This window comes from Centruroides sculpturatus, unplaced genomic scaffold (assembly GCF_000671375.1).
Source record: "Centruroides sculpturatus isolate CEXI.00-Female unplaced genomic scaffold, Cexi_2.0 scaffold1083, whole genome shotgun sequence".
Classification (NCBI taxonomy): Eukaryota; Metazoa; Arthropoda; class Arachnida; order Scorpiones; family Buthidae; genus Centruroides; species Centruroides sculpturatus.
The window spans coordinates 6,861-19,907 of record NW_019385252.1 but is presented as its reverse complement, the minus strand read 5'-3'; the positions used below and the strand labels follow the sequence as shown (position 1 = coordinate 19,907).

Below are 13,047 nucleotides of genomic sequence, written 5' to 3'. Positions count from 1 at the left end.
CAGTGGCGGCCTTAGGGGGTGGCGAGCAGGGCAATCGCCCGGGGCCTCGCTCTTGGAGGGGCCTCGCGCAACAACCAAGTAGAAAAAAGTTGATATTTAAAACTTTTTATTTTATTTTTGACTATTAGTTATAACAATAAAATAAATTTAATTTATAGTACAATATATATTAATATCAATAAGTGCCTACTATTTCAATTCACATACTTTGCACAAAGGACAAGGGCCTCGCAATGGATAAGGCCGCTGCTGCTGTTGGTATTGTTAATACTTTTTCACTTTCTTTAAACGTTTATAAAAGAAAGAAATACGGAAAATTTAAATTTTATAGAACATTATTCCTGCATACATGAATATTCGTCGAATATTCATATTAACTCGTCTGGTATATTCGATTTGTTTTTTACACTTTTCTATTGTGTTTAGTAAAATTAAACAGAGCTTAACGTCAGGCAGACTCAGTTTGTTTTTCTATAGACGAATTCGAAAAACGAAATAGGCCATGTCGTTTATATATTACCGGAAAAATCTGAAATCGGAAGAAAATAAATAATTTATGCGCTAGGAGGCATAAACTTTCGCCACTGAAGGCCTTATAAAATGCCTCGAAATGTTTGAGGTCGATTCATTTCGGAGCGATCTCCCAGTTTTCTAACTGGGAGATCGCTTAAATTGCTTCTCAGTACAGTGAAAACTGCTTAGGCGACCATCTGCATTCGACGGGCACCTGTCAAAACGGGCAAAAATTTCTGGCACGGAATAGTTTACCCATAGAGTCTTTGTATAAGTTATCTGTATTAAACGACCACCTGTGTAACGCGACCGCGGTCATCGATTTTTGGTCCGAAACAACATATAACACCCGTAATAATCGACCACTTTCGCGAATGTATCTGGTCTAAACCAGTGTTTTTCATCCTGTGGGTCGCGACCCCCAGGGGGGTCGCAAAGCTTAACACGGGGGACGCGGGTGAAAGAAAAAGACAAGTGTTTGTAGGTTTTACACTACAATAAAAACAACTAGAATTTCAGTGAGAAGTCTGTGCCTGTTTATTTTACAGTACAGTACAATTGGTTTTTCGATCGATATTTAAGGAAAGAAAATTACTGATATAGTTTTAATATGGCCCTGGGAGTAGCCAGAATTTTTCAACTTGTAAAGGGGTCGCGTATTCAAGAAGGTTGAAAAACACTGGTCTAAACTATTGTAAGAACCCATCTCAACAACGTTTCCCCCTCCTAATATAATAAATTAGTCTAAACTCTTGTTCCAACCCATCCCGGGCACTTCTCCCACTCTTGAAATTAGGTGCAGTTGTTAATAAATTAGTCTAGCAACAAAAGAAATTCATTTCTTTGTTGGAAAACAAATGAATTTCTTTTGTTCCGAAAAACAAAAGAAATGTGCTCTCGTTAGAAGATCGTATTAAAGTTATCACAACAGCAATTAGCAGCGAAGTTTAACCGTGGGAAAACGAAATTGATTTTACCGTAGACCTACAGTATTTTCCTTGGGGTGTAAAATATTGTACACGATACAATTAATCTGCTGATCTTATCATAAAATCTATTTTTATTTATTTATTTTGAAGCTCACATACAGTACGCGTGCGATATATAGCTTCTGTATCAACCTACCTTAATTCCACGATATTTTTAGAAAAATAATATCCAAGTAATTTTCGCAGGCAAAATATTCNTTATTTTATTCATAATTGTAGCCCTTATATCGTGGCTAGCGATTAGGAATGTAATTGTGATATTAAAAATACATTTAGAGTAATCTACAGTTTTTACTGGCCTATCGAATAAACGATACGAATGGACTCGAGACAATCACTGACGCGCAATTGACTGATTGCCCCTAGATGTCGACTTCTTAGAGAAATACAGCTTCCCTATTATCAAATGTCACGGCACGCTACTGTTTATAATCTAAAGAAAACTTGCACGAAAAATTAACTAACAAAAACAGAAGATTGTGCTTGCTTTCTAGAAAAGCCTAACTATTTCACAGAAGTTTCCTGAAAAATCGAAAGTGACGATTTATTTTAAAATACATGCCAGCTAACATATATAATAAGTAAATCAGTGTTTTCCAACCTTCCTGAGTAAACGACCTCTTTACTAGTTAAAAAATTCTTGCGACCTTTCAAAGCCGTATTAAAACTATGTCTGTGATTTTAAAAACTACATATTTAAGTTTCTTTCTATTGAGATCTAAATATCGATCAAAAAATCAATTGTACTGTAGAATAAACAGGCACAGCCTTCTCACTGAGATTGTAGTTTTTTTTTTGTAGTGTAGGACCTACAAACACTTGTCTTTTTCTTTTACCTGCGACCCCCTGTGTAAAACTTTGCGACTACTGTGGGGGTTGCTACCCACAGGTTGAAAAACACTGATGTACATAAAAGAAAAAAGTAAACAATCGAGAAAAGTGGCACATCTGTGAGCAATGTCGTTTTCAATAAAACTCAAATTGAAAATGCCTGCCGATATATCAGCAGATGAAAAATCAACAGGGTTACATCAGATTGACAATATATTGTCAGGTTGAATGAGAAAATATATTTTCAGAAAGTATGATTTTTTATATTTTGTGATAACATTTTCAAATAATTTAATTTTATAAAGTAAGATTATAAAATTAAGAGTAACGACTTGAAAATACTATATGCAAAAACTACAAATAAATCGTATTTACTGTAAAATGAAATATCTATTAGAAAATTAAATAAACAAGTAAAATTTAGAAGACTAGACTGAAGCAAAAATTCTGCAGCTAAAAGCAACCAGAAACCACTTGCTTAACTTTCCCAGCAACATTTAATATTTTTGTTGCATCATCTGTTCTTATTAAAAATAATAGACTACTTTATATTTACACTTATTATAAAATGGAAAATAGCTTAATTTTAAAAATAGGGATTAGTTTTCTGAAAATATTTTAAATGCTAATAACGAGTAAAATTGCCATTAAGTGCAACCCTACTGGAAATTCACTCTCCCCTATTATCTCCAAACCCACTCAACTTTTTATCACATTACTCCCTTTAAGAAACAAAACACCCAGAAATATTTCAAAAATTTTAGACAAAAAGCACAAGAATCGAGCTTCAAACATGGTAAAAAAAATCATGCTGCATACACACTAACATCCACATGTACAGAAAAAAACAGAATTGCTTTTTACATTTCTGGACATTTTAAGTTCCCAGAGTCCAAAACTGTAAAAATCTTGGTTTGTCATTTTTAAACGAATCTCCGATACCTTTCCTCTTATATATAATGAAGCCAGACAAGTAAAAATTAACCTTAAACTTCAGATTTATTAGTTTACAAATTTATTATTGTTATTATTTGCTATATTCAACATTAAAAGATGTAAAATAGTCGAAAAATTCATTATCAAAATAACGTTAATTCGATTAACGTTTTAGCCATTAATTTATTAATAAATCGTTAATATCTAAGGCCCGTGAGTGAATCAAAAACAGATTTCATTAACAGAGAAAATATTTTCGATTAGATATTACGTAAACGATCGACTACACGTGTCTATTGCTGTCACGTGACAGAAACTGCATGGGTAGCCTTCAATAGCAAAATAGTAAATCTATAATATCAATATCTTAAGAAGCATCTAATTTCAATTTCATTATTTGAATATTATAATCTAAAATTTTTAAATATTTCTTATTTAATATTTTTTCCTTTACAATATAATCCATTTGAGTGCAAATTCGTAAAAAAATTTGATAAGTTAAATTTAATATTAAGTTTTAGATGAAATTTAATATCTTTTTTAAAAACAGTTATATTATTGCATAATAAGACATTAATTAATAATAAAGGAGTAACATTTAATTATTTTTAACGGATTTATAGGACTGAATTACTAATGTCTATGGACTGAATTACTAATGTCTAGTTTTAATCAAATATTCGTCTAATTAACGTATTTTTGATAAAAATTCAATCTGTTTTTTACAAATATCAACAATAAACTAGATAGTCAATACATAACTGATTTTAAGTAAATTACATGTCATCTGTGTGGATTGTTATTTCTATTAAATACTTTCTTTAAACATTGAGATGTTTTTCTCAAGCTCATCATTATTGAAATCATGGATTGTGACAGAGTGCTGAAAAGTAATTTCATACTATTAGCTAGGAAATTCTCCAAGAATTTAATCCAGATAAAAAAGCAAGTTTTCCTCAAAATGCAGCAAGTATACCTAGGAAAATGTTTTCAGTTGCCTCTTTAATATTTGATAAAAATTTATGAATAATTACAAAGATTTTATTCGCATACTAGCAGATTAGCCCGTCTTTGTTTGGGCATAAAATAACAACAGTAAAAATTAAGATTATTAGATTATTTCGTACTTCTAACTCTTCTACTATATTATTTGATAGTATTTGGTTTATATTTACAAAGGATTATCTTACGTAAGAGTTTATCACACTGAGTGCTCAATGTAACATATTTAAAAAATTTTAAACATTGTGTACAGTAGAAATATAAAAAATTTTAAAACGTGTTAGATTGCTCATGCAGTGTGATAAACTCTCACGTAAGATAATCTTTATAGTTATACAGCTGATCTTATTCGTCGGGTGCAAAAATTAAATTTTTTCTTTCCGAGGCTTATAGAAAATACTTAGATGGGATTAAAATGTGTTTATATAGTCAGGCAAAAGAAATTACTTATATAAGGAAAGTTGATGAACTACTTTTATTTCACACCGCAGCCTCAAATAGGTTCTCTGACATTATTGCAGCATGACTCATTTTTTAACTTTACGGGCGACGACAAAAAAGTTTTTCAAAACTAAAATTAATTAAAGCTTATTTAAGAAGCAGCGTGTCACAACACCGTCTTAACTCTGGTTACTATATCAATGGGCGTATCTACATAGAAACAAATAGGGGTTAAGCCCTGGGCTCCCAAGTTTCAAGGTCCCACAGAAATTGAATTATTATCATAAATTTTTAATACTTTTTCATTAACAATGAGCATTTATCGTATAGTAAAAAATTGTTACCGTAATATTAATTAATAATATAATAATAATGATAATTTATAGTATTATCTGTATTAACAAAAAATGGACCCCCATTGGACTTCAATAAACNGGTTACTATATCAATGGGCGTATCTACATAGAAACAAATAGGGGTTAAGCCCTGGGCTCCCAAGTTTCAAGGTCCCACAGAAATTGAATTATTATCATAAATTTTTAATACTTTTTCATTAACAATGAGCATTTATCGTATAGTAAAAAATTGTTAATATTAATAATAATATACAGTAATAATGATAATTTATAGTATTATTTGTATTAACAAAAAATGGGTTTTCATTGGACTTCAATAAGCACTATGCCTTGAAAAATCTAGATCCGCTCCTGACTATATCAAGTGAGAAAACAATGGCTTGTCAACTTGATCTGAAGAAAGTGGTTGACCGATTTGCAAACAAAAAAGCGAGAAAACAATTTTGAAGTGTTTTAATTCATTATGTATTTTTTATAAAACTAAACTTGCTTACATTTTGTCAATACAGTTTGTATAATATGCAGTAAATATCATTAGGTACTCCGTACTTATTTAATTATATTTTTATTATTATATTTATACTAGCAAATGTGCCCGACGTTGCTCGGGCAAAAAGTAACGATAACAAAGATTACGATTATTAGATTATAGGCGATCTTACTCGTTTTCACTGGGTGCAAGAATTAGATCCCCCTCTTCCGAGACTAATTAGAGAACTTTTAGATGGGTCTAAAAATATGTTCGATATTTCGAAAAAATACCGCAAAATACCGCATCTAAAATCGTGCAGTAGGAGCTAAGTTCTTCCTGGTAATCCTTAACCGCCTTTCTCTCCACCCGCGGGAGAATTTCAAAAAATCCCTTTTTAGTGTGCATTGGCATGGCATATCCTAACTGTGTACCAAATTTCAGGTTTCGACACCTAACCGTTTGGGCTCTGCGCTTATTACTATTATCATTATTACCAACCTATCTCGATTATATTATAATATTTACTAAATTAAATATCTTATTGTTGAAATGCTATGAATTTCAAATAAATAGTTATTAAGTAAGGTTTTAAATCGAAATAATTAAATATGTTTTTAAATAAAATGTTCAAAATAAATTTTGCGAGACCTCTTCCGAAGAACAAGGGGCGCACCGATTCGACTCGTTCCAGGGCGCTGAATACGTAGCTATGCCACTGTCAGTATATATAACTAGTATAATTTACCAAATAAATAACAAGAATCAGAAATGATGTTTTTATAAAATTTATTTTTCTATATTAGAAAAGGCAGATCATTATAATTATTCAAAAGTTGATTATGTTTACTTCCCAGAAGGAGCACATCCAGCATTCACTTGTGTACGTGTATTATCAGGAAGACCGATACACCAACACCATAGACTCCATGTGTAACAATATCCACTTTCAGCAAACCGCTTTTTGCAGAGTTCGTCGCAGTATGCGTTTCTCCAACAAGGATATCTGCAATTACTTCCATCAACTGGATATGCGTCTTTTTTACAATTTACACCTGAATACATAAAAAAACAATTCTTATCCTTTTAAGTATATCATTGGTTTACCAACATTATACGTGTTGAATCAGATAAGTAGCGGCATGCTTGATTTCATGGTGATCTTACACTATTTGATTTACGAGAGAGAGAATAGTGTAATTTGCAAGACAAGTATAATTAAGTATATTATAAATAGATCACATTTATTTTATTGCTTCAAACTGCTCTCCGGTAAAATATATCAAATAGTGTCAGCAGACGGTGTGATCAATTGTGTGACCATTTTTCTGACTCTTTCTACCAAACTTTTGATTAATTAATATTAGCACGCTATATTTATTTATATTAAATAAATATAGTATAAAATCATATAATATATAGAATTATAGTTTAATATAGTATAGTATACTATAAAAAATTTTTACTATAGGATACATATAAATATAGAGTAAATTTTTACCCAACATTAATAGAGCTGCAACAAAAATCAATACAAAATAATTCATTTTGAGTCTTATAATAAAGTATGAATTCTTCGGAGATGACTTCTTCGATTTAATTTTTTCAATTGTATTTATACAAAGTGAATACATAAAACGCATATGGGCAATTAATCTATATCAGATAATAAAAATGATTTAATTTGAAGAAATAAAGTGATATTGCAGTAAATATCTATTAAATTTATAGCTAAATGCTTTTATTATTTACTTAATGTACGATATGCCAGCTGAGAAATCTATCAATTCGTATTGGCAAGTAAACATTTGCTTAATAATTAAATAAACTTTGTTAAAATTGAAAATTCATCAAAGTGTAATATTATAATAAGTATTAAAATAGGAGAGACACGCCTATTGAAATAAAGTATGTAACAATTCTGCTTTAATAACATACTGCTGACACTTATTGAAAAGATTGTACTAAAAAGGCTTTTATTTCTTAGTGAAGATAATTATTGCCATTCCTGAAACATTTCTATTTGAGAAAAATATCCGTAAGAAAAGAAACTGACACATTATTTAAAACTGATAAAAGTTTTATTATTATATAAAATGGTTAATTAGTTAACCTATATTTTATTATTAATTAACCTGTATATAAGACAAACCTTCATTTTAGCACAGAGTATTTAAAGAGGAGAAAGAACAATGTGAATTTAAGCCAACCCACTTTTTCGGCTTAAAATTTTCTTTTTACTGTATTCTGGTTACAAAAACAAAACTAGAATAAACACTTTTATTTATTTCTTACTCATTTCGCCTTGTGGGCACTAAAGAGGAACTTCGACTGCAAGCCCATTAAGAGTTATGTACGTTTTTTATTTATCAGTGAAAGGGTAAATTAAAAAACGTCATAATTTGCAATTAAAATTTGCTATTCAAATGTTTAAAATTAATTCATAAAACCTGCATAGATATAGCAAAAATTAATATATTTAGTTAAAAAATAGCATTAATGTTAAACAGTTGGGCCAGACAGAGGTTACTTGTAGCGTACTAAAAGCCCTTTTTGGCAATTCATTAGTCTATGGAAGATTGCAACTTAACACGTAGGACCATTTTTTAGCCTATTTTTGGATAAAACTCGCATCTTATATACCAAAAATTACGGTATTTTATTTAAAATTGACAAAGTAATTCAAGAAAATATATATATATTATTTTTTATTAAGTTTTAATTATTTAGAAATAAAATTCATTTATTAATAGGGGAGACCGGGGCAAGATCGGCATGTTAAGCTTTACTTAAATTTTGTGTAATAAATACTGCTGTAAACTGAAAAAAAGCTTTGCTTATTATCTATTGAAATGTTTTCTTACTATAGAACTGGTTAAAATCAGTTTTGAAATAAAAATAATTAAAATAATTACAACTTTACAAGAAGAGAAAAATTGCCGAAGTTGCCCCGGGTATAGGGGCAACTTCTCTTCTTTTGTAAAGTTGTAATTATTTTAATTATTTTTATTAAAGTTGCCCCTGGTATAAGGGCAACAGTAATGGGGCAAGATAGGCACGTATATAAAATTATGTTATTAACAATGTATAAGTTGGAATTCACTATTAAAACAAAGAAATACAAATCCAACACCCATTTAATATTATTACAACGAAATGCAAGTTCAAAGACATATATACATGAATAACAAATGCAAACATGTTTTCATTTATCATCTGTTTGATTTTTATCCTTTGCTTCTAATGTGGCTTTATGTTGCCGATCTTACCCCGCTAGTCATGATTTCGAAACATTAAGTACAACCCTGAGAACAGAATGCCAAGCCACGATCTGGCCACGTGAATAAGTTGAAGTTACATCCTTCTAACAGGAAAAGTAACTTTCGTTATCATGGAATTATAACAAAACCTGCCAATTCAATATAAATGGAAAAAAAATATTATATGGAATTGAACGAAAATGAAAATTTGCTTGATAATTCAACTACGCTTGTTGGAGAACAATAAAAACACTACACTCAACAAGCCACCAATAAAACTCAACTGCCTAACCTATAACCAAAGTCTCCTTTTAATTTGTTTTTAAAAAAAGCGCTTGACAAACTTGCCCGTATGCCGAAGTTGCCCCGGTCTCTCCTACGTAAACATTAACATAATACGAAAATTTGTATTTTAACAAATGAAAAGAATGTTAAAAATTTCAATATGTATTGTAAGGTATATAGCAAATTGGCGTTTTTAATTATATATTAAAGATAATAATTTTAAATTCTCGTTTATTTAAACAGTAACAAAAAATTTTTATGAAAGAAGTAAGTACGAATTTAGTTTACCCTAATATTTAAACTACCTTTAAATAACTAATAACTCTGTTCTATTTATTTACCAACAACTATCAATAATAATAATTTCTTTAAATCAGTCATCATTTATCCCTTTTGATAATCAGTCTCAGTTATAGGCCTATATTTTCGCATTATAAAAATGTTGAAATAACGTCAAATTCACTTATAATCACTTTTTATTATAAAACGTTTTAAAATTATACAGAATTACAAAATTAAAAACCGAAGTGCAAAGAGTTGAGTCTACTAACAAATTTTTAATAATTATTTTGTTAAGAAAATAATTCTAGTTTACGACGAATATAAATTTCTTTTAATGTAGATTTATTAATTAACATTAAAAACAAGCTTTCAATAAATCTATAGAATTATTATTTATGTACAATTATAGTAAAGATGATCCATTTGTTACGATCATAAAAGAGCCAAATTTTATATTTTGCCTTCACTAAGAATAATGACATAAAAAAATTTTATTGATAACACGCACATGGTCTCACTCGTGTATATAATTTCCTGTTTGAATATACAATCTAATAAAGTTAGTAATAATTATACAGGGTATTCATAAAGTCCGTGTTCACTTTTAAATATTGATAGTTTTGAAACTATACATAAGACAATTAATCTGTAAAAAAATAATTATAATTTTAATGCCTCTAATTTTTTCTGTTATTTGAAAAATTATTATTCTTTTTAACTGTAATTTATTAATTTCTTTTTTTGAAACTTCAAAATGACTGTTTTATTTTTTGAATTGTTACTATCTGAAAACTTCTCAAGAAAGAAAAGTAAACTGCGTTCTTTAATTGGATAAACTGAAATTTGTCGCCACTCTCTCCAAGCATTGGTCAATGGATCAATAACAATTAATAATAATTAATATTATTATATAAAAATAATAAGCATTTATTAAATAAATTAAATTATTATTAGAATTATTTATCAAAATTGTGTTTATTATTTATATTTGTCTGTGTTCATGGAATTCCCTTCAAAAAAATGAACTAAATTTACACCGATACATCGATGTTTACATTTTCAATTTCTCAAAATGTATATTAGCTCCAATTACAGAACGATGCTATAAACTTTTATGTATATACTAGCAGACCCCGCCACGCGTTATTGTGGCTCAAAATGTATCTATTATAAATGTATAACACTTCCCTCGTGGGGGGAATTTTTCGAAAAATTCCTTTTTAGTGTATATTCTGTTGACTATTGTACCCTATTGAAACGCAATCAAAACGCATCTAAAATAGTATAAATAGAAACAGAGTTCTTCACGGGAAGCTTTAATCCTGTCCATCTCCTCCCAGTGGGAGGAATTTCGACATGCATATTATATAGAAACACGTGTGTATTCGAATGCAAGGTTGTGCAAAAATTTCAAAGGAATCGGTAGGAACAAACAAACATTACATTTTTAGTTATATAGATAGATGATGATCTGCTTTAGTTCATCCTCACAGCAAAGCATAATGCCTCACAGAAAAGCAAACTTATCAATAGATCGTCGTACTCGCGGAGTTAGCGCCATCTGTTGGACATAAAAGCCTTAACCTAGATGATATCTTTTAATTTCTATGAATGTTTAACGGAATAAAATACAAACTATGTCCATCCCGAAGTTCCATTCTAAATATTGGTGAAAGAATTTTTGAAATCGGATGAGTAGTTTCGGAGATTACCTCATAATCTAAACTTACAAACTTTACCTCTATAATATTAGTATAGATTACTTTTTTTTAACTCTTTCCGCCCTGTGCGCAGTAAGAGGGCCTCTTTTTTGCAAGCCCATTATGGGTTCGGCCAGGCCCACAATGGGGCTGCCAGATGATGAGGGACGGGGCCCGACATATCCGAACGGACCACCCACCGAAAAATTCCTGGAGTTTTTCGACCCGTTCGGATTCGACCCCGCCGCTCCGGGCCCCCCAGAGCGGCGGGCTGCCACCTTGACCGCTCGGCCATCCTGCTGCAGTATAGATTACTATAATATATCAATACATTTCTTCTATAAATCAAAAAATATGGTAGATAATACAAAAGATACATGAAAAGAATCTAGAAATAACTTCAGAAGAAATGGGCGTGCAGAATTCAGACCTCGTCACTGGCTGTGTTATTAGAGAGGTTGCGGCCGACGCTTACATCGGGAAAACGTGTACGTCGGACGTTCAGCGCCGCATTCCTGTAATCCTAGAAGTTTTACAATGGAGTTTGGAACGTCGAGCACGATTCCACTGACGTTCCAAACGTCATGATTGGCGAAAAATACATTAAAATTTTGTAATATAAAAGTTTCCGTATAAACACTGCTATCTGCTTCTTTTTCTATACTTCAACAATTCTATATTCTAGACTAAAAATTAATTTTTTTTTTTTTCAAAAGTTTGACTTTTCAAGCAGCTGCACATATTGTTTTTGCAATGATATTTATAGGCTATATATTAAATAAAAGAATAGTATCATAAAATTCTTCTTTATCGTTATCTATAAAATAATTATTATTCCTGGAAATTATTTAATTTATTTATATTTGGCAGTAAAAAGCATTTTCTATATCATAGTCACAACTGTTTCTAGGAATAAAATCTATGAAACAATTATGCAATATATCTGGTGAATTTTAGTCCATTTAAATTAATTCAAATAATGAATTTAAAATATATAATAGCCTATTTCAAATAGGATTGTACAGTTCGGAAATTTGATTAATTTATAAAGTAATTGTATGAAAATAAGAGGATTTTAACGCGAATTGTTCACATAATCATTATTCGAAATTCGATATTTGAAGCCATTCTAACAAAAAAAAAAAAAAACCTAAAAATCATGAAACAAATGACAATGTTTAATTATTCATAAAGTTTATTCAATGTTTAATTATTTTTAATTATTCATATGAAATGCTCGAGTGAGATCGGTGTTGACCGCTGTTAGATTAAACTGAATTGATAAAGTAAAGTAACACAACACATGGAGTCATTTTCTTGTCAGATGTGACAAGGGAAGGGCGGACTCTAGTAGTGTTTCCTGTTTGTGTGTTAAAGACACGAATAAAAGCTGGAAAACTTCACTTTACCACCAATTTTTGGTGTTAAGTGCTTTCAAACATATATTTAATCACTAAGAGCCCAGCCGTTAGGTTGAGTCTATTTCGTAGTTTTTTAAATTATTATACCAAGTGCACTTTTGAGGATAATAAAAATCAAGTTTAATATTAATATTAGTATGCATTGCGTTGTGTTTTACCAATGATTTCGGTTAGTTTTTCTTATATCTTTACGAAGGCCTTACTGGCCTTACTGGCCTTATATGCTAAGGCCAGTGTTTTTTAAAATTTCGGACTACAGGTATACCTCGACTTACGTCGTTTCGAGTTACGTCGTTCCCGATTATACGTCGTTTGTCAAAAAAGTATACGAAAAAATAAAAATCAAGTTTAAGCCATTTTATTCGACTTTACGTCTGTCCGCCACAAATATTGAAGTCGTAATATCACTAGAAAAGCGTTTAAAGCACATAAAATCATATTAAAATATATACAAGTATGTACTGTATTTACAGTACACGACATGCATTCGTAAATTTAGATTAATTTTTTCTGTACTCTATTAAAAACTAAAATTTATTTGTTTGTAAGCTTAAAATAGATT

The 13,047-nt window shown here is 30.2% G+C and overlaps 1 protein-coding gene across 1 annotated transcript; it reads right to left on the bottom strand.

The window, feature by feature from the left end:
* Nucleotides 1-6,352: 6,352 nt before the first annotated feature.
* LOC111636736 (beta-toxin CeII8-like) lies at nucleotides 6,353-7,109 on the bottom strand. The gene is made up of 2 exons (XM_023382055.1): nucleotides 7,039-7,109; nucleotides 6,353-6,592 (listed from the first exon to the last, which is right to left on the bottom strand). Exons 1-2 carry the CDS (start codon nucleotides 7,082-7,084, stop codon nucleotides 6,384-6,386), a joined length of 255 nt encoding a protein of 84 aa, XP_023237823.1. The 5' UTR covers nucleotides 7,085-7,109; the 3' UTR covers nucleotides 6,353-6,383.
* Between the last annotated feature and the right edge of the window lie 5,938 nt (nucleotides 7,110-13,047).

Bases quoted from the DNA above. Each gene is read 5' to 3' on its own strand.
- LOC111636736 (XM_023382055.1), bottom strand. From the start codon at position 7,084: ATGAATTATTTTGTATTGATTTTTGTTGCAGCTCTATTAATGTTGG. The intron at 6,593-7,038 runs GTAAAAATTTAC...TTATGTATTCAG, and splicing joins TGCAGCTCTATTAATGTTGG to GTGTAAATTGTAAAAAAGAC.